The 26,523-nt window shown below is 42.7% G+C and overlaps 2 protein-coding genes across 3 annotated transcripts in view; one reads left to right on the forward strand and one right to left on the reverse strand.

Annotated features, from left to right (window-relative positions):
• Positions 1-26,523, reverse strand: part of TRAPPC3L (trafficking protein particle complex subunit 3L) — a 324,467-nt gene that overhangs the window by 16,109 nt on the left and 281,835 nt on the right. The window lies entirely within an intron of this gene.
• CALHM5 (calcium homeostasis modulator family member 5) overlaps positions 6,021-26,523 on the forward strand; it is a 29,281-nt gene continuing 8,778 nt past the window's right edge. Inside the window, exon 1 of the mRNA XM_063916110.1 lies at positions 6,021-6,560. Within this exon, the coding sequence (XP_063772180.1) occupies positions 6,021-6,560 (540 nt within the window). The remainder of the gene's footprint in view (positions 6,561-26,523) is intronic.

Consider the following 26,523-nt stretch of genomic DNA (forward strand, 5'->3'; position numbering starts at 1 on the left):
ACCGAGCAAGGCGGGAAGATCCGAGTCGCTCGGACCCGTGTAAAAAAACATGAAGTTCGGGCGGGTTCGGATTCAGAGAAACCGAACCCGCTCATCTCTACTTTATATATATATATATATATATATATATATATATACAGTCCAGCGTGATCCGGCACTCCCTCCGTCCGACGGAATCCAATTCTGCTCCTGTGCCTTCCTCCTAGAGAGACGCAACAGTTATGGATAGTATATATATACAGTATATGTGTGCTTATATATATATATATGGAACACAAATAATAAGAATTTACTCACCGGTAATTCTATTTCTCGTAGTCCGTAGTGGATGCTGGGGACTCCGTAAGGACCATGCGGAATAGACGGGCTCCGCAGGAGACTGGGCACTCTAAAGAAAGATTCAGTACTATCTGGTGTGCACTGGCTCCTCCCTCTATGCCCCTCCTCCAGACCTCAGTTAAGGAAACTGTGCCCGGAAGAGCTGACATTACAAGGAAAGGATTTTGGAATCCAGGGTAAGACTCATACCAGCCACACCAATCACACTGTACAACTTGTGATAAACTTACCCAGTTAACAGTATGAACAACAACTGAGCATCACTCAACCGATGCTACATAACCATAACCCTTTGTTAAGCAATAACTATATACACGTATTGCAGAAAGTCCGCACTTGGGACGGGCGCCCAGCATCCACTACGGACTACGAGAAATAGAATTACCGGTGAGTAAATTCTTATTTTCTCTAACGTCCTAGTGGATGCTGGGGACTCCGTAAGGACCATGGGGATTATACCAATGCTCCCAAACGGGCGGGAGAGTGCGGATGACTCTGCAGCACCGAATGGGCAAACACAAGGTCCTCCTCAGCCAGGGTATCAAACCTGTAGAATTTTGCAAAAGTGTTTGAACCCGACCAAGTAGCAGCTCGGCAAAGCTGTAATGCCGAGACCCCTCGGGCAGCCGCCCAAGAAGAGCCCACTTTCCTTGTGGAATGGGCTTTCACTGATTTCGGCTGCGGCAATCCCGCCGCAGAATGAGCCTGCTGAATCGTGTTACAGATCCAGCGAGCAATAGTTTGCTTTGAAGCAGGAGCACCCAGCTTGTTGGATGCATACAGGATAAACAGCGAGTCAGTCTTCCTGACTCCAACCGTTCTGGTTACATAAATCTTCAAAGCCCGGACCACGTCCAGCAACTTGGAGTCCTCCAAGTCACGAGTAGCCGCAGGCACCACAATAGGTTGGTTCAAATGAAAAGATGACACCACCTTTGGCAGAAACTGCGGACGAGTCCGCAATTCTGCCCTGTCCATATGGAAAACCAGATAGGTGCTTTTACATGACAAAGCCGCCAATTCTGAGACACGCCTAGCTGAAGCTAAAGCCAACAGCATGACCACTTTCCACGTGAGATACTTTAGTTCCACGGTCTTAAGTGGCTCAAACCAGTGGGATTTCAGGAAATCCAACACCACGTTAAGATCCCAAGGTGCCACTGGTGGCACAAAAGGGGGCTGAATATGCAGCACTCCCTTAACAAACGTCTGAACCTCAGGCAGTGAAGCCAGTTCTTTTTGAAAGAAGATGGATAGGGCCGAAATCTGGACCTTTATGGACCCTAATTTTAGGCCCATAGTCACACCTGACTGTAGGAAGTGCAGGAATCGACCCAGCTGGAATTCCTCTGTAGGGGCCTTTCTGGCCTCACACCAAGCAACATATTTTCGCCATATACAGTGATAATGCTTTGCTGTCACGTCCTTCCTAGCCTTTATCAGCGTAGGAATAACTTCATCCGGAATGCCCTTTTCTGCTAGGATTCGGCGTTCAACCGCCATGCCGTCAAACGCAGCCGCGGTAAGTCTTGGAACAGACAGGGCCCCTGTTGCAACAGGTCCTGTCTGAGAGGCAGAGGCCATGGTTCCTCTGTGAGCATTTCTTGCAGTTCCGGGTACCAAGTCCTTCTTGGCCAGTCCGGAACAATGAGTATTGTTTTCACTCTTCTTTTCCTTACGATTATCAGTACCTTGGGTATGAGAGGAAGAGGAGGAAACACATAGACCGACTGGAACACCCACGGTGTTACCAGTGCGTCCACAGCTATCGCCTGAGGGTCCCTTGACCTGGCGCAATACTTAGTTCCAGGATATTTATGTGCAGACAAGCCTCCTGACTTGACCACAACCCTTGGAAGTTTCTTCCCTGAGTGACTGCCCCCCATCCTCGGAGGCTCGCATCCGTGGTCACCAGGACCCAGTCCTGTATGCCGAACCTGCGGCCCTCCAGAAGGTGAGCACTCTGCAGCCACCACAGAAGAGACACCCTTGCCCTGGGGGACAGGGTGATCAGCCGATGCATCTGAAGATGCGATCCGGACCACTTGTCCAACAGATCCCACTGAAAGATCCTCGCATGGAACCTGCCGAAGGGAATGGCTTCGTATGATGCCACCATCTTTCCCAGGACTCGCGTGCAGTGATGCACCGACACCTGTTTTGGTTTTAAGAGGTCTTTGACTAGAGTCACGAGCTCCTGAGCCTTCTCCGCCGGGAGAAACACCTTCTTCTGGTCTGTGTCCAGAATCATGCCCAGAAAGGGCAGACGTGTCGTAGGAATCAGCTGCGATTTTGGGATATTCAGAATCCAGCCGTGCTGTTGCAACACTTCCTGAGAGTGTGCTACGCTGATCAGCAACTGCTCTCTGGACCTCGCCTTTATGAGGAGATCGTCCAAGTATGGGATAATTGTGACTCCTTGCTTTCTCAGGAGCACCATCATTTCCGCCATTACCTTGGTAAATATTCTCAGTGCCGTGGAGAGCCCAAACGGCAACGTCTGGAATTGGTAATGACAGTCCTGTACCACAAATCTGAGGTACTCCTGATGAGGTGGATAAATGGGGACATGCAAGTAAGCATCCTTGATGTCCAGAGACACCATAAAATCCCCCTCTTCCAGGCTTGCAATGACCGCTCTGAGCGATTCCATTTTGAACTTGAATTTCTTCAGATAAATGTTCAGGGATTTTAAATTCAAGATGGGTCTGACCGAACCGTCCGGTTTCGGTACTACAAACATAATGGAATAGTAACCCCTTCCCCGTTGAAGGAGAGGAACCTTTACAACCACCTGCTGGAGGTATAGCTTGTGAATTGCTGCCAGCACTACCTCCCTTTCCATGGGGAAAACTGGCAAGGCCGATTTTAGGTAACGGTGAGGGGGCGTCACCTTGAATTCCAGTTTGTATCCCTGAGACACAACTTGTATAGCCCAAGGATCCACCCGTGAGCGAACCCACTGGTGGCTGAAATGTCGGAGACGCGCCCCCACGGCTCATGGCTCCGCCTGTGGAGCCCCAGCGTCATGCGGTGGATTTAGTGGAAGCCGGGGAGGACTTTTGTTCCTGGGAACTAGCTGCGTGGTGCAGCCTCTTTCCTCTACCCCTGCCTCTGGCAAGAAAGGATGCACCTCTGACTTTCTTGCTCTTTTGCGAACGAAAGGACTGCATTTGGTAATACGGTGCTTTCTTAGGCTGTGGCGGGACATAAGGCAAGAAATTTGACTTCCCAGCCGTAGCTGTGGAAACTAGGTCTGAGAGACCGTCCCCAAACAATTCCTCACCCTTATAAGGTAAAACCTCCATGTGTTTTTTAGAGTCGGTATCCCCTGTCCATTGCCGAGTCCATAAGACCCTTCTGGCAGAAATGGACATTGCGTTTACTTTAGAGCCCAGCAGGCAAATGTCCCTCTGGGCATCCCGCATATATAGGACTGTGTCCTTGATATGTGCCAGGGTCATTAGAACAGAGTCCCTGTCCAGGGTATCTATCTCCTCAGACAGAGTATCTGTCCATGCTGCTACCGCACTACACATCCAGGCCGAAGCAATTGCTGGCCTCAGCAGCGTACCAGAATGTGTGTAAACAGACTTCAGGATAGCTTCCTGCTTTCTATCCGCAGGATCCTTTAGGGCGGCCGTATCCTGAGACGGCAGGGCCACCTTCTTAGATAAGCGTGTCAACGCCTTGTCTACCCTGGGGGAGGATTCCCAGCGTAAACTGTCCGTTGGCGGGAAAGGATACGCCATCAGCAATCTCTTGGAAATTACTACCTTCCTATCAGGGGAATCCCACGCTTTTTCACATAATTCATTCAATTCATGTGACGGGGGAAAAGCCACTTCTTGCTTTTTCTCCCTATACATATAAATCCTCTTGTCAGTAGCTGCTGTTTTTATATATCTCTGCGCCTAAATTTATGTGCCCCCCCTCTCTTTTTTAACCTCTATTGCACCTGTATACTGCAGGGGAGAGCTTGGGGAGCGTCCTTCCAGCGGAGCTGTGAAGAGAAAATGGTGCTGGTGTGCTGAGGAAGAAGGCCCCGCCCCCTCAGCGGCGGGCTTCTGTCCCGCTTCTCATGTGTAAAAATGGCGGGGGCTCGCACACATATACAGTGCCTGACTGTATATATGTATACTTTTGCCATCAGGTATCTTAATTGCTGCCCAGGGCCCCCCCCCCCCCTGCGCCCTGCACCCTACAGTGACCGGAGTGTGTGGGTGTGCTGCGGGAGCAATGGCGCACAGCTGCAGTGCTGTGCGCTACCTTAAGTGAAGACAGGAGTCTTCTGCCGCCGATTTCGATGTCTTCTTGCTTCTGCTGCTTCTGTACTTCTGGCTCTGCGAGGGGGACGGCGGCGCGGCTCCGGGAACGAACGATCAAGGTTAGGTACCTGTGTTCGATCCCTCTGGAGCTAATGGTGTCCAGTAGCCTAAGAAGAGCAAATTAGCTGCAGTGAGTAGGTTTGCTTCTCTCCCCTCAGTCCCACGTAGCAGAGAGTCTGTTGCCAGCAGAAGCTCTCTGAAAATAAAAAACCTGTGTTAAATAAAATATTAGGAAGAAAAGATTCAGGTTCCAGTGAGCAGTGTAATGTAACAACTCCAGCATGAAATGACCAGTAGATCATACGAATATGAAGATATCTGAGCAGCAGTACGGTGGACAAGGAGAGGAAGAACAGGCTGAAGCATAGCAGCGGATAGTGTCTAAATATCTCCTGCTCACTGGAGCCTGAATCTCTTCTTCCTAATATTTTATTTAACATAAAGCACAAGCCAAAGATCCTTTGTGCTGTGAACAACAGATTGGAGAACAAAGTCACTGTGATTGATGTGTACGATTGAAAACCCACTATCTGGTACACAGATTAGTTGATCTCCTCTCTGGGAGAAGTAAGAGGAGATGCAAGTGGTAGCTAAAAGGGACGGGGCCAGAGTATCATAGAAACATCATATTGGCCTTGGCCCCTCACCACAGATTGCCAATTTTCCCTATCCTACCCACTTAACTAGGAAGTGGGCATGATGCAGTAGGACCACCCACTCTTTCGGGAGTCTCCCAGAGGTTCGGGGAGAGTAAGCAAGTAATCTTTGTTGCAAACTGATTACAATTATGGCATTAAAAAGAGAAAAAAAGTTATCATAAAAGTATTTTTTTGTGAAACAATGTTTTTTGATGTGCAGTTTTTTATCATCATCAACATCATCATCCTGCTATCCATGTGCACCAGTGGAGGTTTGAAGGTTGGAAGCTTTGTGTATATCCAGTGACGTTTTACCTTACTTTCTAATGTCAGATCATATGATTACATCATGGTTTTAGCCCAATTACTCTTCTCATAAAAGGATGTGAAAACAAAGGACATATTCATTATGTGTTACATGAAGCTCATAACAATACTTACACTTATCTCACTAGTCCATCATTAAATATAATGAATTTATTACCAGCATTCTTAGTAAGACCTGACAATACATACTACCAAATAAAAGTCAATATATATAATAAGCAAAAAATGTTAGAATCACTTTTATGGTAGCTTTACTAGAAAGTGACATCAGGTCTGTATACTTGTAAACTTGACAAACTGGTTTTATGCTTTTAATTTTGCACTGTCGCACAAGCATATATTTGTGGGAGGAGGGTGACGTTAGTTATACAGTATTCCTATTACTAACATGGATGTCCTGCACAAATTCGTAAAGTTATGTGCGGAGAAGAAATCTGCTATCGGTTACGGTGTCTTGACACTTATGACGGCAGGTGGCCAGCAGGTGTTTTCTCTAGTTGTTTTTCAGTGTCCATGCACTGAGCAGAACTTTGTCTATGGATCTGTTTTTCTCTTCGCTCCGGCAGTAGTTCTCTTGATCATAGGTTATTTCATGAACAGCAGGACATGGAAATGTTTTACAGGATGCTGTCTCAACCCAAAGAAGATGTGCCCCGACAGGAATCGCTGTCAAGGTCTTCATGTTTTTCTTCAGCTCTCACTCAATGCGCTCATAGTTCCTGTGATGTGGATTTCTGTAGCCTTGCTTCGCGGATCCTTTTATGTATGTGCTATGAGTGGATGGCAGAACCCAGAGTATGTACAGTTTCTGTGTAAGAACAAGTCTGAACACTGCCAGACAGAGCTATACAAAGTGACATGTGGGAAAGCATCAATGCCTTTCACCGATGCTCAGGAAATCGTGCTGCTTCTACAAGCCCAGTCTCAGGTGTGTAAATGGAAACTAATGTCTGATACACTTCTCACATATAGTATTTGGAAGAATTTGCCAGCGTAAACTCTGCAGAGAATAAACTTTCATTTTATCATATTCAGATTACAGATGTGTTCTGACTCCAGTGTTTTGGTATTGGATTTGGATTCATCTAAGTGTTTTTGGTTTTGAAAAACCACTCTCAATTTGGTTCGGATTTAGTTTTCTGTTTGGTTTAAAATCAATAAAAAAAATTGATAATTATTGATAAAAAATTGATAAAACCATCTAAAATCACGTAATTTTTGCAGTCCAACACCCGGAAGTCTCATTTAAAATCCAAATTCTGAACCATGGGAAGATCCGAACCGGGACTCAATTTGGATCCGATCTCCTCAGGAGATCGGGCCTAGTTTTGGTTCAGTTCGGATCCACAAAATTCGTGTGGATTCAGAATTCTGGGGAACCAAATTGCACATCTCTAAGTCAGGTGTTACATATTTATTAAATACTACTTGAAGGCAGACTTTCACCCAGAGGGGAGATTTAGCAATGGAGAGCGATAAAGTACTAACTTATCTGAAAAATAACAGGAGCTGATATGGTGGTACTTTAGCTATCTTCACATTATCTTTCTCCAAGCTTTGACTAATCTCCCCCTTGATGTTATTTGCATTACAATGTACGCACTGCTTGCTGTGTAATGCCGCAATTGACGGCATCGCACAGTGAAGGTGGGCCACAGGCCTAGTTCCAATATGACCAGTTTTGAAGATGGTGAATGTTTAGACACTTATGTACTTTAAAAACATCTACATTATGTGGGTGTTCAAAAACTAACAGTAAACAGAACTTTTAGTGCAGTTCTATTCCAGCTGGCAGTCCCTTTAACGCCACACATGGTATCTGCATAATAGCAGGTATAGGGGTTTGCAACTGTTTATGTACACAATGAAAAAATCTTATTAAGGAAAGAGTTACATTTCTTTCTTAACAAACAAATTCATTCTCCTCTTTTTTCTTTGATCACTGAAAATCAAATTTTACAGTGACAAATAATTATTTTAAATGTCTTTTTTTTTTTTTTTAAATGTAACATAACGGGCTGAAACATGTCCACTCATTTGTACTTACACTGGCATGTTCTCTATGCCTTAAAATATATTTTCTTATACATTGCAGAAATAGACTAAAGTGCCATTTAGGGGGCAATCCAATTATCCACAAGTTCATTCTTGTTGCTAGTATGCCACACTTACGGTACCTCCGAACTGGTGGAGTTTTGTATGCAGCCCCGCTGAGGGGAAATTGGGCCTTGAGAGAGGTAAATTACGGTGCAGTTGCTGGTGTTTCTATGCAACGGCAACTCGCCCCCTTTGCAGTTAATTGGATTAACCCCTTAAGCTAGGTACACACTGACCCCCTTTTTTGATTGGGACAACAATTCGAATGATTATTCACCTAGAGGGAGGTCCTGATTTCTGTTCTACACACTTTGACCCAGATTTATCAAGCCTTGGAGAGTGATAAATTGCACAGTGATAACGTACCAACCAATTAGCTCTTAATTGTCATTTTTCAAACACAGCCTGGCAGTTAGGAGCTGATTGGTTAGTACTTTATCACTGTGCATTTTATCACTCTCCAAGGCTTGATAAATTTGGGTCATTGTGTTATTTTTGAAAAGTTAGCCAATCTTTTGACAAATAGGCTGATGGGAACAATCGGATTTACCCACACACTAACCAACTTTTAAACCTGGATATATAGCCAGATTATTGAGAATGCACACACACTGGTCGATATTGGGAGAGTGTGGCTGATATTTTTAGTCCTGCCCAACAGATTGGATAATCGAATTGTCGTGTTTGTATGCAAGATTTGGCAAAGTTATCGATGAAACGCCGAAACTATCTTTCATACACACTATACAATAAATCAGGCCGATCTACAGATTATTGGTAAATCAGGCTAATAATTGTATAGCGTATACTTGGCTTTAGTGTCCAATCTTCTCCAGGTAAACCTCCTGCAGGGCTTTAGAGTAAGCTTGTATTGTCATTGGAAAGGTTGTGGTTTGGAATTAAAAATATTAAGATGTCAATTCAATGAGACAAAACTATGTTGGGCTCACAAGTGTAGCAGTATCCCGCAATTAGGGCAGGACTTGTGCAGGACTTGTGGATTTATGTTTGTAGCCCTACAAAAATCCACTAGTCCAGGGTGAGATTGTGCCATTCTAAAATTATATTAAGCGGCCAAATTAGATTAGTAGACCAATATTACTTATTAATTATATTGAGTTGCCAATATTTAATGACTGCTAATAGAGTAAATACAACTGTATTTATTATATCTATGGGATGGTATTTATAAAACAATATTTTGTCACTATAAATCATGTCTACAATATAATATATTGTTCGCCCGTCACAAATACATTTCTAGTATAATCTTTAAATAATATAGCAATAAATGTTTTATAATTCATAATCTTCTGATTAGTTAGATAGCTTACACAGCATGCTTTTTAAGTTGTATTGGGCTCTATTCAGGAAAAATCTTAATATTGTTCCAATCATTATTGGGCATTATCGATAATTTTTTTCCTTTTTCTTCTTCACAGCTATTCAGCATACTGTGGTAGCGGTAACACGCTGTTCCTGTAAAGCTTTAGAAAACTTTGTTATCGGAAATCTGAAAACAAAACCTTCTATTTTTGGTTCTGTGCATGCTTAGTCATGCTCTTAACAATGTGAATAGTCTGTATACATATATATTTATGTGGTTTATATATATAAAAAAAAAATTTAAACCCAGAAATATAAATGTATACAGACTAATATATAAAGCCTATATACCATTTTTTTTTAAATCAATTTAGAAGCTTTTGGGAGTCTGGAGCTGGGCATACACTTGCAGCTCATTCAAGATCCTGCAGGGACTGATGGAAAACTTTCCATCTGTTCCTGCATTTTTCAGATTTATGGATTTTCTTTATATAATGCCATTCTGAAATGGTGCTATATAAAGTAAAATTTTATTGGGTAGCTTAACGTTTGGATGCTTGATGAATAGCATAAAATGCTAAACCACAATAGAGATCAATAGAATGATCCCTACAGTGCGATATTCAGCGAGATGGGTATGAATGGAGACGATAATTCCGTTATCTTCTCCATTAACCCTGAATAGCAGGGTTACGTTTAAAATGCAGAAACACTCGTTTCTGCGTTTTTATCATGAAAATAAACATCCTGAATAGAGCACACTGCCTATTAAAACCATCTAATTTTCATGGTTGTTGGTGGTTCTTATTCTTGAAATGTAAACAAAATTGCGATGTGTCTTGGTAAACTCGTGTTTTTTGGTGCAGTATAGACCTTAGTAAATACAGCAAACGAAAACCATTGGGAAAAGAACAGAAATGACTCTTTAGTACATTTTTCCCTAGTGTTGAAATGTTGAAAAGAAATATATCAATATTTACACCCAAATAAGAATAAACTGAAATTGAGAAAAACTTGATTGTGCCCCCATTTCATTGAAATATTGGTAGATGATCTAAAAAGTCTACATGCCAAGGAAATTGCAGTGTTTTGTGATGTAAAGATTGAAATCAAGATAAATCATGTCAGACTTTTCACCACATTTTAGGGGGGTATTTATCAAAACATGGTAAAAAGTGAGAGAAATAAAGCACTAACCAGTCAGTTCGTAACACTCATTTTACAGCCTCTGTTTGAAAAAGGACAGGAGCTGATTGGTTAGTGCTTTATTTCTCTGAACTGTATCCCTCTCCAAGCTTTGATTAAAACCCACTTAATTTGATCTTACAACCAACAAAATTCATATGAATAACAAGAAGACACCCATCAAAACAACATGGTTTTAAATCTGCTGTTTTTAAGCATGATCAGGACAAGGTGGGAGGCAAAAATGACTAACTTCACTAACTTCACTACCACCTTCCATGAGCAAAAGCCTCCAATCCCTATGTAAGCTTCATTACTTATTATCAGTAGCATCATTACCATTGGTGCAGTGGGTGCAGCTGCTTTGAGGGCCCGCTGCTCCCCCTGCACACAGTAACGGAATGACTACAAGGCCCGTTGCTCCACTTCACCCCCCTGCTAAGAACAGCAGCTGATAGCATAACCGCCCCCCCCCCCCCCATTCCCCCCAGGCTGCAGTCGCACGAAGGATGCAGAGGGGAGTTACTTGGCTGGCTCAGAGTGCCACGATCCTTGGGTATTTAGGGGGCGGGGCCTAATGCCGGGTAGTGCCTCTGCAATCTGCTGGAGTCAGATAGTGCTCACACTCTCTCTCTTTCTCTCCCTGACACTGTCTCTCTCCCACTCTGACACTGTCTTTCCCTGACACTGTCTCTCTCCTCCTCTGACACTGTCTTTCCCTGACACTGTCTCTTTCCCTCCCTCTCCCTGACACTGTTTCTCTCTCCCTGACACTGTCTCTTTTCCTGGCTCTCCCTGACATTCTCTCTCACTGACACTGGTTTTCTCTCTCCCTATCTCTCTCTCACTGACACTGTCTCTCCCTCTCTCTCTCTGGCACGGTTTCTGCCTCTCTCTTCCTCCCGACACTCTCTCTCTCCCTGATACTCTCTATCACCCTGACACCCTCTCTCTCTCGTTCTTCCTCTCCGTTACTCCCTGTTTCTTGCACCCCTCTTTCTCTATCCCTGACACTCTCTCTTGCTCCCCCTCCTCTCTTGCTGCTCCCCTTCTATCTCTCTCTGACACCCTCTCTATCTCCCTCCCTGACACTGTGTCTGTCTCCCTCTCTCCCTGACACCCTCTCTCTCTCATTCTTTCTGACACTCCTTTTTTCTCTCCCTGACACTCTCTTATTCTCTCTCTTGTTTCCTTCTTTCTTTCTTTCTTTCTCTTTCTTTCTTTCTTTCTTTCTTTCTTTCTCTCTCTCTACTTGACTCTCTCTATCTCTCTCCCTCCCTCTCTTGCTCCTCCATCTTCTATCTCTCTCCGACACCCTTTCCCTGATGCGCTCTCTCCCCCCTCATCCCTTTCTCTGTTTCTCCCTGACATCCTCTCTTTCTTTTTCTCATTCCCTCTTTTTCCATGAAACCCTCTCTCTCTCCCTGAACTCCCCGCTCTTTTTCTCTGTCTCCCTTCTTCTTGCTCCTCTTTTTATCTCTCCCCCCCCCCCCCAACACCCTTTTTGTCTCTCACTGCCCTCACTCTCTCTTTTCTGCTCCCCTAAGGGCATTGTAATGACAACAGCGGTGGAGGCGGGGTGGAGGGTGACCCTTTAAAGATTTTGCTATGGAGCCCACAAAGTTCTAGTTACGCCACTGATTATTATGTATTGCAATAAAGTGTAGGGAAGTCATGTGACAGGCCCCCAGACTACCATAGTATGCCTATTTATTGATGAATAAGGGACTGTAGAGCATAAATGTTGCATTGCTTCAGAATGTTGGCGTAGTTCATGTGACAATAACTTTAGTGGTGAGTCTGTAAAATGTTTTTGCTGTCATGTACATTTTGTTTTAACGATTAAAAGTGCCAACACTTGACACCTTGAGTATGCAGGGAGAGAACAGTATCATTCATTTATTATCATGGGGTACGTGTAACGTATAATGCAACAAGACCATAAACATAGAAACAGAACAAAATAATAAAACCAACTAAAATCTAAAAAATATATATTCAAAGTAGTGAGGAAATAGTCTGTTAACGTGCATGATTAAAGCAGCCCACACGTGGAATAAGTGAAATGCAACAAGCATATGTGAATATAAGAATTGTTCTATCAAATATATTTATTGCTACGAGGGACGTGGCTGTAGCATGGAGGCCGCATAACAGTAATATAAAAACACAATCTTTTTGGTGTTTTTATGAAACTACCAGCCAAACTACCGCATAACAGGACAATTGGCTGGATCTTGGGATGGTGGGACAATCAACTGAAATTGGGACTGTCCCGGCAAAATCATGACAGTTGTACGGCATGTACAATATCACTGCTTTACTGTGAAACTACAGTACATGTTTATCTCTAAATACATCTGTAAACACAATTAGAGATGAGCGGGTTCGGTTCCTCTGAATCCGAACCCGCCCGAACTTCAGGTTTTTTACACGGGTCCGAGCAGGCTCGGATCTTCCCGCATTGCTCGGCTAACCCGAGCGCGCCCGAACGTCATCATCACGCTGTCCGATTCTCGCGAGGCTCGGATTCTATCGCGAGACTCGGATTCTATATAAGGAGCCGCGCGTCGCCGCCATTTTCACACGTGCATTGAGAGTCATAGGGAGAGGACGTGGCTGGCGTCCTCTCCGTTTAGAGAAGAGAGAGACACAGTATTTTGGGGAGCATTATTAGGAGGAGTACTACTATACTGTATACTACTATACTACTTGCTGAAGTGATATTTATAGATTAGATAATAGATAGTGTGACTGTAAGTGTATTATCTGACTTGTGGGGGAGACACTGACAGTGGGGAGCAGTTAGAGTCTGAGAGCAGGACTCAGGAGTACATATAACGTACAGTGCACACTTTTGCTGCCAGAGTCAGTGCCACACTGCCATTGTTGTGACCACACTGACCACCAGGATAATAATATATTTTGTGATTGTCTGCTTAGGCCTCGGAGTACTAGTTGCAAGTTGCAACGTGACCTGAAGTGACCACCAGTTTAATAATCAATCACCACCAGTTATATATATATATATATATATATATATATATATATAATTGTATATAATATATATATATATATAATATTGTATACCACCTACCCGTGGTTTTTTTTTTTCATTCTTCTTTATACATACTACTATAGTAGCTTACTGTAGCAGTCTGCGGTGCTGTGCTGACCTGACAGTGTCCAGCAGGTCCGTCATCAGTCATTACATAATAAATATATATAGTACCTGTCCGGCTGCAGTACTAGTGATATTATATTGATTTCATCTCATTATCAATAATTTATCATCCAGTCTAGACTCTATATTAGCAGCAGACACAGTACGTTAGTCCACGGCTGTAGCTACCTCTGTGTCGGCACTCGGCAGTCCATCCATAATTGTATACCACCTACCCGTGGTTTTTTTTTTTCTTTCTTCTTTGTACATACTACTATAGAGTATAGTAGCTTACTGTAGCAGTCTGCGGTGCTGCTGAGCTGACAGTGTCCAGCAGGTCCGTCATCAGTCATCATTACCTAATAAATATATTATCTACCTGTCCGGCTGCAGTACTAGTGATATTATATATACATACATATATATATTGATTTCATCTCATTATCAATCATCCAGTCTATATTAGCAGCAGACACAGTACGTTAGTCCACGGCTGTAGCTACCTCTGTGTCGGCACTCGGCAGTCCATCCATAATTGTATACCACCTACCCGTGGTTTTTTTTTTCTTTCTTCTTTGTACATACTACTATAGTATAGTAGCTTACTGTAGCAGTCTGCGGTGCTGCTGAGCTGACAGTGTCCAGCAGGTCCGTCATCAGTCATCATTACCTAATAAATATGTTATCTACCTGTCCGGCTGCAGTACTAGTGATATTATATATACATACATATATATATTGATTTCATCTCATTATCAATCATCCAGTCTATATTAGCAGCAGACACAGTATGTTAGTCCACAGCTGTAGCTACCTCTGTGTCGGCACTCGGCAGTCCATCCATAATTGTATACCACCTACCCGTGGTTTTTTTTTTCTTTCTTCTTTGTACATACTACTATAGAGTATAGTAGCTTACTGTAGCAGTCTGCGGTGCTGCTGAGCTGACAGTGTCCAGCAGGTCCGTCATCAGTCATCATTACCTAATAAATATATTATCTACCTGTCCGGCTGCAGTACTAGTGATATTATATATACATACATATATATATTGATTTCATCTCATTATCAATCATTCAGTCTATATTAGCAGCAGACACAGTACGTTAGTCCACGGCTGTAGCTACCTCTGTGTTGGCACTCGGCAGTCCATCCATAATTGTATACCACCTACCCGTGGTTTTTTTCTTTTCTTTCTTCTTTGTACATACTACTATAGAGTATAGTAGCTTACTGTAGCAGTCTGCGGTGCTGCTGAGCTGACAGTGTCCAGCAGGTCCGTCATCAGTCATCATTACCTAATAAATATATTATCTACCTGTCCGGCTGCAGTACTAGTGATATTATATATACATACATATATATATTGATTTCATCTCATTATCAATCATCCAGTCTATATTAGCAGCAGACACAGTACGTTAGTCCACGGCTGTAGCTACCTCTGTGTCGGCACTCGGCAGTCCATCCATAATTGTATACCACCTACCCGTGGTTTTTTTTTTTTTCTTTCTTCTTTGTACATACTGAACAATGGTGAAAAGAATTATTACACTTGAAAATTAGCGCTCATCAAATTATCATGTGAAATGGAATTATATTCAACTGGAAAAATTTTCATTCACCCTTATTAGTAGGTAGATCCTCATGAGATGATGGAACAGTTTATACTCTAGACGTTCCTCAAATCAGCCAAAGATTCAAACACAATGTATAAGTATCCCAGGAGACCTGTAACGATAGATGCCTCTTTCTCCAGTGGAATGAAATTTTGGAAATACGAGGCACCATTAAACAACGACCATAGTGTAGTATTTCTTTAAAACACGCACTGGTTTTAATACACCGATAAAACTTACAAGAAATTAAAAGAACATAAGCATGTAATAAAATCCATAGGACAACACAGATGGTATATCACCCAGGAGTTCACTGCAGCCCCAGCAGATGGAAATGGAAGACGTGCACTATCTCTCCAGAAGTCCAATAGCATGCAGGATAGCAAAGGATGGTTGTGTCCAAAGTGTCCAAGGATCAATACAGATTAAAAGCAGGAGCCACGCTTAACGCGTATCGGACCAAGTGTCCTTCATCAGAAGCGTGGTTGTACTGGCTCAGGAGAGTGCTTTTAAACCCCATACAATGGTAATCACAGCTGTATCCACTGATTGTCAATTCACTGCGCTCCGGGCTGCGCACCTGCGCGATCGTGACCGGAAACCGGAAACCGGAAGTTGTCGATGCGGGTCACATGCGTTCCAATAACCGGAAGTCGCGTCTCTGGCTCCCTTGCGCTCATACCGTGGATATCCTTGCTGCACTGCGTTCCATTATCCCGGAAACGCAATAGACAATTAGTGTGTCTGTTAGTGGGATAAATCCTCCTATATAATAATCCCATGTTGAATAATATAAAATGTTCGAGACTTACAAAGATCCCAATATGATCCATAAAGGGAAAAAAAGAAAAAATACAGCAATTACCAGCCTTATATAAATATAAAAAAATATAAAACAATATAAAACAATTTTTCTACAGAAAATCTCAATCTAGCGTCAGTTTTCCTCCTAGACAATAAATATCAAGTGCAAGAAAAGGCAGTCATTTACAATTTCATCCAAATATAAATTGAAAAGCAATGGATGCACAGGTGTGCAGGTGAACTATGTAAGGAAACATTTAAGTTCAAATTCCCCGTTAAGTCCCCGTGGACTAAGGGTACCCAAACGATGTATAGACTTCATCTCAGTTTGTGAGAGTCTTTTTTCTAGGTCTCTAGTCCTCCACTTTTGTTGGACCACTTCTATGGCCCAAAAATTCCTCAAAGAGCATGGATTGGAATTATGTGTCCTTTTAAAGTGTGCAGAGACGTTGTGAGATTCAAGGCCCTTCCGAATGTTGTATATGTGCTCCGCCCACCTCACTTTGGCACTCCTTCCCGTTTTGCCAACGTAGGCCAGGCCACATACACATTCGAGTACATATATGATATTTTTAGTGTGGCACGTGATAAAATCACGAATAGGATATACACGGCCATTCACGGTGTATTCCGTAAATTTTCTCACAGGAACCTTGACTGTCTTACACATTAAACAATCTCCGCAACGGTGGAACCCTTTAGTTCTTATACTCTGTCTCAGTTCCATGTCTAGGCTACTTCTTACCAATTTATTTTTAAGAGATTGGGATCTCCTATAGATAAAAGTGGGTGTGTCGGGCAATAAGTTTCCTATCACTGTGTCCTGTTTTAGGATATTCCAGTTGTTCTTAAAGACTTTTTCTATGCCTTTAAAAGATCTACTATACTGACTAACAAAGGCCCATTTGAATCTTTCATCTGTATTAGGAGTTTTCTCCTTAATCGTCAGTAATTGGGACCTATCTATCTTCTCCACCCTTTTCCTTGCTAACTCAAGGGTATTAGTTGTGTAACCTTTTTGTCGTAAACGGTCTGTAAGTTCATTCAATTGCTGATCACATACCGCTACATCAGAACAGTTTCTTTTAACACGTGTAAACTGACTGAATGGTATCCCATCCAGCCAGTTTGCATGGTGTTGACTTGTTCTGTCGATGAAACTGTTGGAGTCTGTCTGTTTCCTAAAGGTTTTTGACTGAACTTCTCCATTCCAGATGTAGATACTCAAGTCCAAAAAGGACACTTCATTCTGGCTTTGAGTAAACGTGAACTTAATATTCATGTTGTTTAGATTAAGATCAGTACAGAATAGACGCAGTGATTCTTCGTCACCACGCCATACAAACAGCACGTCATCGATATAGCGCCGCCAGGACACCAGGCCCGCCATCAGGACACCCCCCTGCCATATCTGGATGTCCTCCCAGTACGCCATAAATAAATTGGCATAACTGGGGGCGAACCTGGTGCCCATGGCGGTGCCAATCCGCTGCAGATAAAACGCACCGTCAAAGAAAAAATAGTTATTAAGTAAAATGAACTTAATGCTATCCATAATGAATGTCTTAATGGGTGCACTATAACTGCTCTTATTCAAAAAGTAGGAGACCGCAGTAAGCCCTTGTTCCAGCTCTATGATAGTGTATAATGTACACACATCCGCTGTACACAAATAATCACCAGTAGCATATTCATAACTTGTTAAGCTTCTCAATATATCGCCTGTATCTTTTACAAACGACCGTGTGGATACCACCAAGGGTTGTAAATAGTGATCCACCATCGCTGAGAGATTGCTGGTGAGGCTATTACATCCAGACACTATTGGTCGCCCCGGTGGGTGGAGGGGGTCCTTATGGACTTTCGGGAGGATATACATGGTGGGGGTGGTAGGGTCCTTAATATTCAAAAACTCATGTTCACTTTTTGTGATAATCTCATTCTCCAATGCTTGCGTGCTAAGATCCAACAATGCTTTTGCAATGCGCACAGTTGGATCGGCTTTGAGTTTTTGATAAGTACCCCCATCATTGAGCTGTTTATACACTTCCTTCATATAGATCTCTTTTTTCATAAGGACCACCCCTCCACCCTTATCTGCGGGCTTGATAATTAAATCTTTATCATCCTTCAAGGACCGAATCGCCTCAAATTCATTTTTTGTCAGATTGGGCTTACTCCTTTTAGTGTCCTTCTGTATCTCTTTCTCAATTTCTGCACATACTACTTTATTGAATACTTCTAAACAATTCCCTCTAGATTGAATGGGGTAAAATGTAGAGGGTGCTTTGAACCGAGACACTGTCACTTCATTCTCCCCCTCAGTGGCCGTTTTTTCTTTATTTTGAAAGAATTTTTTAATAGTCAGCTTTCGAATAAATTTTTGCACGTCTAAAAAGACGTCAAAAGCATTGGGCTTACTCGAGGGAGCGAAATTAAGGCCTTTCTGTAATACATTAACTTCATGGGTGGTGAGAGATCTTTCAGACAAATTGAAGATTTTACCTTCCAATGGTGGACACCCAGGGGGATCCATACTATTAGTGATGATGGAATCTCCACCTTGGTTGCTCACTTCTATATTATCGACCAAGGTTATATTATTACCTGGCCTTTTTCTCTTTTTTGGTCTCTTCCCCGCCCTTGTGCCCCTCCTAGTTTTTTTAATAGCATTAGATACTACCTTCTGTTTAGAGGAGTCCTTTGGCCCAAGTCTAAAAAAGACGAGTTATCTCCATTTCTCTCTCTTAGTGTCATAAACCTATTGGAGGTTTTTACCTCCTCCGGTTTAGCTGGATCATTTATTTTTCTAAACCTTGGATGAAATCCATCCCGTCTGTCTTGGTCATAATTGGATTCGAATCTGGATTCTCGTTCCCTCCACTGATTCCTATATTGCCCATTACCAATATTATCATTTTCTCTGGTATAATAATCCGGCACTCTTTTGCCCTGATTAGATTGAAACTTTTTATTCTTTCTCCATTGTGGAGAATTTTCTGACCTAGGTTTTGGTTTGTGGGGACCTGTCCACTTCGAAGCACCATTAAATCCATTAATATTATTCCTTATATTCCTACCCATCCCCCTCTTTAGGGGCGTCTTCTGTTCTATGTCTCTTGTTGGAGCAGACACAGAATCAGGATTAATGGGTGGTCCTATACAACTATCCCTTTTAAACTTCTTTTGTTTTCTCTCCCTTAATTCGTTGGTACTTTTATTCATTTTTAACAACAGGGATTTCTCCAATGTGCTAAATTCCTCCAAATCCTTATATGGATGTATGAGGGTTTGGAGAATAGTAATCTCATCATTCAATTTTACCAAGGTGACCTTCCTCTCTTTAATGATGAGGTCTATTAAAGAGGATGAACAGGAGTCCAGAATTTTATCCCATTCTTCCCTGAATTCAGGGTCCAATGAGTTAAAAGAAGGAGGTTTTGATATTTTTAACCCTTTTGGTATGATGTGGGCCTCCTGGTAGTGCTCCAAGGTCACTACCTCCCACCATATTCTATTTTCATTCAACATAACCCCTTCCAATTTTTTAAATGCAGAGCTAAGATTCTCATCATTTACCTCTATATTTTCACCAGTTTCTAGAAACATTGTTTTTAACAAATCTTTTCTGGTTTCCCTGAATTTAAACATGATTGCAGCAAACACTGAAGACTGGGATAAAGAATAACAATATTGTGACAGTTGTCTTCAACAATATGCGCAACAAAACTTGAAGTGCAGCTATATCTAGTGTAAATAGAAGTGACCCCACACTTCAAAAACTGAACAATGGTGAAAAGAATTATTACACTTGAAAATTAGCGCTCATCAAATTATCATGTGAAATGGAATTATATTCAACTGGAAAAATTTTCATTCACCCTTATTAGTAGGTAGATCCTCATGAGATGATGGAACAGTTTATACTCTAGACGTTCCTCAAATCAGCCAAAGATTCAAACACAATGTATAAGTATCCCAGGAGACCTGTAACAATAGATGCCTCTTTCTCCAGTGGAATGAAATTTTGGAAATACGAGGCACCATTAAACAACGACCATAGTGTAGTATTTCTTTAAAACACGCACTGGTTTTAATACACCGACAAAACTTACAAGAAATTAAAAGAACATAAGCATGTAATAAAATCCATAGGACAACACAGATGGTATATCACCCAGGAGTTCACTGCAGCCCCAGCAGATGGAAATGGAAGACGTGCACTATCTCTCCAGAAGTCCAATAGCATGCAGGATAGCAAAGGATGGTTGTGTCCAAAGTGTCCAAGGATCAATACAGATTAAAAGCAGGAGCCACGCTTAACGCGTATCGGACCAAGTGTCCTTCATCAGAAGCGTGGTTGTACTGGCTCAGGAGAGTGCTTTTAAACCCCATACAATGGTAATCACAGCTGTATCCACTGATTGTCAATTCACTGCGCTCCGGGCTGCGCACCTGCGCGATCGTGACCGGAAACCGGAAACCGGAAGTTGTCGATGCGGGTCACATGCGTTCCAATAACCGGAAGTCGCGTCTCTGGCTCCCTTGCGCTCATACCGTGGATATCCTTGCTGCACTGCGTTCCATTATCCCGGAAACGCAATAGACAATTAGTGTGTCTGTTAGTGGGATAAATCCTCCTATATAATAATCCCATGTTGAATAATATAAAATGTTCGAGACTTACAAAGATCCCAATATGATCCATAAAGGGAAAAAAAGAAAAAATACAGCAATTACCAGCCTTATATAAATATAAAAAAATATAAAACAATATAAAACAATTTTTCTACAGATAAGGGTGGAGGGGTGGTCCTTATGAAAAAAGAGATCTATATGAAGGAAGGAAGTGTATAAACAGCTCAATGATGGGGGTACTTATCAAAAACTCAAAGCCGATCCAACTGTGCGCATTGCAAAAGCATTGTTGGATCTTAGCACGCAAGCATTGGAGAATGAGATTATCACAAAAAGTGAACATGAGTTTTTGAATATTAAGGACCCTACCACCCCCACCATGTATATCCTCCCGAAAGTCCATAAGGACCCCCTCCACCCACCGGGGCGACCAATAGTGTCTGGATGTAATAGCCTCACCAGCAATCTCTCAGCGATGGTGGATCACTATTTACAACCCTTGGTGGTATCCACACGGTCGTTTGTAAAAGATACAGGCGATATATTGAGAAGCTTAACAAGTTATGAATATGCTACTGGTGATTATTTGTGTACAGCGGATGTGTGTACATTATACACTATCATAGAGCTGGAACAAGGGCTTACTGCGGTCTCCTACTTTTTGAATAAGAGCAGTTATAGTGCACCCATTAAGACATTAATTATGGATAGCATTAAGTTCATTTTACTTAATAACTATTTTTTCTTTGACGGTGCGTTTTATCTGCAGCGGATTGGCACCGCCATGGGCACCAGGTTCGCCCCCAGTTATGCCAATTTATTTATGGCGTACTGGGAGGACATCCAGATATGGCAGGGGGGTGTCCTGATGGCGGGCCTGGTGTCCTGGCGGCGCTATATCGATGACGTGCTGTTTGTATGGCGTGGTGACGAAGAATCACTGCGTCTATTCTGTACTGATCTTAATCTAAACAACATGAATATTAAGTTCACGTTTACTCAAAGCCAGAATGAAGTGTCCTTTTTGGACTTGAGTATCTACATCTGGAATGGAGAAGTTCAGTCAAAAACCTTTAGGAAACAGACAGACTCCAACAGTTTCATCGACAGAACAAGTCAACACCATGCAAACTGGCTGGATGGGATACCATTCAGTCAGTTTACACGTGTTAAAAGAAACTGTTCTGATGTAGCGGTATGTGATCAGCAATTGAATGAACTTACAGACCGTTTACGACAAAAAGGTTACACAACTAATACCCTTGAGTTAGCAAGGAAAAGGGTGGAGAAGATAGATAGGTCCCAATTACTGACGATTAAGGAGAAAACTCCTAATACAGATGAAAGATTCAAATGGGCCTTTGTTAGTCAGTATAGTAGATCTTTTAAAGGCATAGAAAAAGTCTTTAAGAACAACTGGAATATCCTAAAACAGGACACAGTGATAGGAAACTTATTGCCCGACACACCCACTTTTATCTATAGGAGATCCCAATCTCTTAAAAATAAATTGGTAAGAAGTAGCCTAGACATGGAACTGAGACAGAGTATAAGAACTAAAGGGTTCCACCGTTGCGGAGATTGTTTAATGTGTAAGACAGTCAAGGTTCCTGTGAGAAAATTTACGGAATACACCGTGAATGGCCGTGTATATCCTATTCGTGATTTTATCACGTGCCACACTAAAAATATCATATATGTACTCGAATGTGTATGTGGCCTGGCCTACGTTGGCAAAACGGGAAGGAGTGCCAAAGTGAGGTGGGCGGAGCACATATACAACATTCGGAAGGGCCTTGAATCTCACAACGTCTCTGCACACTTTAAAAGGACACATAATTCCAATCCATGCTCTTTGAGGAATTTTTGGGCCATAGAAGTGGTCCAACAAAAGTGGAGGACTAGAGACCTAGAAAAAAGACTCTCACAAACTGAGATGAAGTCTATACATCGTTTGGGTACCCTTAGTCCACGGGGACTTAACGGGGAATTTGAACTTAAATGTTTCCTTACATAGTTCACCTGCACACCTGTGCATCCATTGCTTTTCAATTTATATTTGGATGAAATTGTAAATGACTGCCTTTTCTTGCACTTGATATTTATTGTCTAGGAGGAAAACTGACGCTAGATTGAGATTTTCTGTAGAAAAATTGTTTTATATTGTTTTATATTTTTTTATATTTATATAAGGCTGGTAATTGCTGTATTTTTTCTTTTTTTCCCTTTATGGATCATATTGGGATCTTTGTAAGTCTCGAACATTTTATATTATTCAACATGGGATTATTATATAGGAGGATTTATCCCACTAACAGACACACTAATTGTCTATTGCGTTTCCGGGATAATGGAACGCAGTGCAGCAAGGATATCCACGGTATGAGCGCAAGGGAGCCAGAGACGCGACTTCCGGTTATTGGAACGCATGTGACCCGCATCGACAACTTCCGGTTTCCGGTTTCCGGTCACGATCGCGCAGGTGCGCAGCCCGGAGCGCAGTGAATTGACAATCAGTGGATACAGCTGTGATTACCATTGTATGGGGTTTAAAAGCACTCTCCTGAGCCAGTACAACCACGCTTCTGATGAAGGACACTTGGTCCGATACGCGTTAAGCGTGGCTCCTGCTTTTAATCTGTATTGATCCTTGGACACTTTGGACACAACCATCCTTTGCTATCCTGCATGCTATTGGACTTCTGGAGAGATAGTGCACGTCTTCCATTTCCATCTGCTGGGGCTGCAGTGAACTCCTGGGTGATATACCATCTGTGTTGTCCTATGGATTTTATTACATGCTTATGTTCTTTTAATTTCTTGTAAGTTTTATCGGTGTATTAAAACCAGTGCGTGTTTTAAAGAAATACTACACTATGGTCGTTGTTTAATGGTGCCTCGTATTTCCAAAATTTCATTCCACTGGAGAAAGAGGCATCTATCGTTACAGGTCTCCTGGGATACTTATACATTGTGTTTGAATCTTTGGCTGATTTGAGGAACGTCTAGAGTATAAACTGTTCCATCATCTCATGAGGATCTACCTACTAATAAGGGTGAATGAAAATTTTTCCAGTTGAATATAATTCCATTTCACATGATAATTTGATGAGCGCTAATTTTCAAGTGTAATAATTCTTTTCACCATTGTTCAGTTTTTGAAGTGTGGGGTCACTTCTATTTACACTAGATATAGCTGCACTTCAAGTTTTGTTGCGCATATTGTTGAAGACAACTGTCACAATATTCTTTGTACATACTACTATAGAGTATAGTAGCTTACTGTAGCAGTCTGCGGTGCTGCTGAGCTGACAGTGTCCAGCAGGTCCGTCATCAGTCATCATTACCTAATAAATATATTATCTACCTGTCCGGCTGCAGTACTAGTGATATTATATATACATACATATATATATTGATTTCATCTCATTATCAACCATCCAGTCTATATTAGCAGCAGACACAGTACGTTAGTCCACGGCTGTAGCTACCTCTGTGTCGGCACTCTGCAGTCCATCCATAATTGTATACCACCTACCCGTGGTTTTTTTTTTCTTTCTTCTTTGTACATGCTACTATAGTATAGTAGATTACTGTAGCAGTCTGCGGTGCTGCTGAGCTGACAGTGTCCAGCAGGTCCGTCATCAGTCATCATTACCTAATAAATATATTATCTACCTGTCCGGCTGCAGTACTAGTGATATTATATATACATACATATATATATATTGATTTCATCTCATTATCAATCATCCAGTCTATATTAGCAGCAGAGACAGTACGGTAGTCCACGGCTGTAGCTACCTCTGTGTCGGCACTCGGCAGTCCATCCATAAGTATACTAGTATCCATCCATCTCCATTGTTTACCTGAGGTGCCTTTTAGTTGTGCCTATTAAAATATGGAGAACAAAAATGTTGAGGGTCCAAAATTAGGGAAAGATCAAGATCCACTTCCACCTCGTGCTGAAGCTGCTGCCACTAGTCATGGCCGAGACCATGAAATGCCAGCAACGTCGTCTGCCAAGGCCGATGCCCAATGTCATAGTACAGAGCATGTCAAATCCAAAACACCAAATATCAGTAAAAAAAGGACTCAAAAACCTAAAATAAAATTGTCGGAGGAGAAGCGTAAACTTGCCAATATGCCATTTACCACACGGAGTGGCAAGGAACGGCTGAGGCCCTGGCCTATGTTCATGGCTAGTGGTTCAGCTTCACATGAGGATGGAAGCACTCAGCCTCTCGCTAGAAAACTGAAAAGACTCAAGCTGGCAAAAGCACCGCAAAGAACTGTGCGTTCTTCGAAATCCCAAATCCACAAGGAGAGTCCAATTGTGTCGGTTGCGATGCCTGACCTTCCCAACACTGGACATGAAGAGCATGCGCCTTCCACCATTTGCACGCCCCCTGCAAGTGCTGGAAGGAGCACCCGCAGTCCAGTTCCTGATAGTCAGATTGAAGATGTCAGTGTTGAAGTACACCAGGATGAGGAGGATATGGGTGTTGCTGGCGCTGGGGAGGAAATTGACCAGGAGGATTCTGATGGTGAGGTGGTTTGTTTAAGTCAGGCACCCGGGGAGACACCTGTTGTCCGTGGGAGGAATATGGCCGTTGACATGCCTGGTGAAAATACCAAAAAAATCAGCTCTTCAGTGTGGAGGTATTTCAACAGAAAAGCGGACAACAGGTGTCAAGCCGTGTGTTGCCTTTGTCAAGCTGTAATAAGTAGGGGTAAGGACGTTAACCACCTCGGAACATCCTCCCTTATACGTCACCTGCAGCGCATTCATAATAAGTCAGTGACAAGTTCAAAAACTTTGGGTGACAGCGGAAGCAGTCCACTGACCAGTAAATCCCTTCCTCTTGTAACCAAGCTCACGCAAACCACCCCACCAACTCCCTCAGTGTCAATTTCCTCCTTCCCCAGGAATGCCAATAGTCCTGCAGGCCATGTCACTGGCAATTCTGACGATTCCTCTCCTGCCTGGGATTCCTCCGATGCATCCTTGCGTGTAACGCCTACTGCTGCTGGCGCTGCTGTTGTTGCTGCTGGGAGTCGATGGTCATCCCAGAGGGGAAGTCGGAAGACCACTTGTACTACTTCCAGTAAGCAATTGACTGTCCAACAGTCCTTTGCGAGGAAGATGAAATATCACAGCAGTCATCCTGCTGCAAAGCGGATAACTGAGGCCTTGACAACTATGTTGGTGTTAGACGTGCGTCCGGTATCCGCCGTTAGTTCACAGGGAACTACACAATTTCTTGAGGTAGTGTGCCCCCGTTACCAAATACCATCTAGGTTCCACTTCTCTAGGCAGGCGATACCGAAAATGTACACAGACCTCAGAAAAAGACTCACCAGTGTCCTAAAAAATGCAGCTGTACCCAATGTCCACTTAACCACGGACATGTGGACAAGTGGAGCAGGGCAGGGTCAGGACTATATGACTGTGACAGCCCACTGGGTAGATGTATGGACTCCCGCCGCAAGAACAGCAGCGGCGGCACCAGTAGCAGCATCTCGCAAACGCCAACTCTTTCCTAGGCAGGCTACGCTTTGTATCACCACTTTCCAGAATACGCACACAGCTGAAAACCTCTTACGGCAACTGAGGAAGATCATCGCGGAATGGCTTACCCCAATTGGACTCTCCTGTGGATTTGTGGCATCGGACAACGCCAGCAATATTGTGTGTGCAATTAAATATGGGCAAATTCCAGCACGTCCCATGTTTTGCACATACCTTGAATTTGGTGGTGCAGAATTTTTAAAAAAACGACAGGGGCGTGCAAGAGATGCTGTCGGTGGCCAGAAGAATTGCGGGACACTTTCGGCGTACAGGCACCACGTACAGAAGACTGGAGCACCACCAAAAACTACTGAACCTGCCCTGCCATCATCTGAAGCAAGAAGTGGTAACGAGGTGGAATTCAACCCTCTATATGCTTCAGAGGTTGGAGGAGAAGCAAAAGGCCATTCAAGCCTATACAATTGAGCACGATATAGGAGGTGGAATGCACCTGTCTCAAGCGCAGTGGAGAATGATTTCAACGTTG

Source organism: Pseudophryne corroboree, chromosome 4 (genome assembly GCF_028390025.1).
Source record: "Pseudophryne corroboree isolate aPseCor3 chromosome 4, aPseCor3.hap2, whole genome shotgun sequence".
Classification (NCBI taxonomy): Eukaryota; Metazoa; Chordata; class Amphibia; order Anura; family Myobatrachidae; genus Pseudophryne; species Pseudophryne corroboree.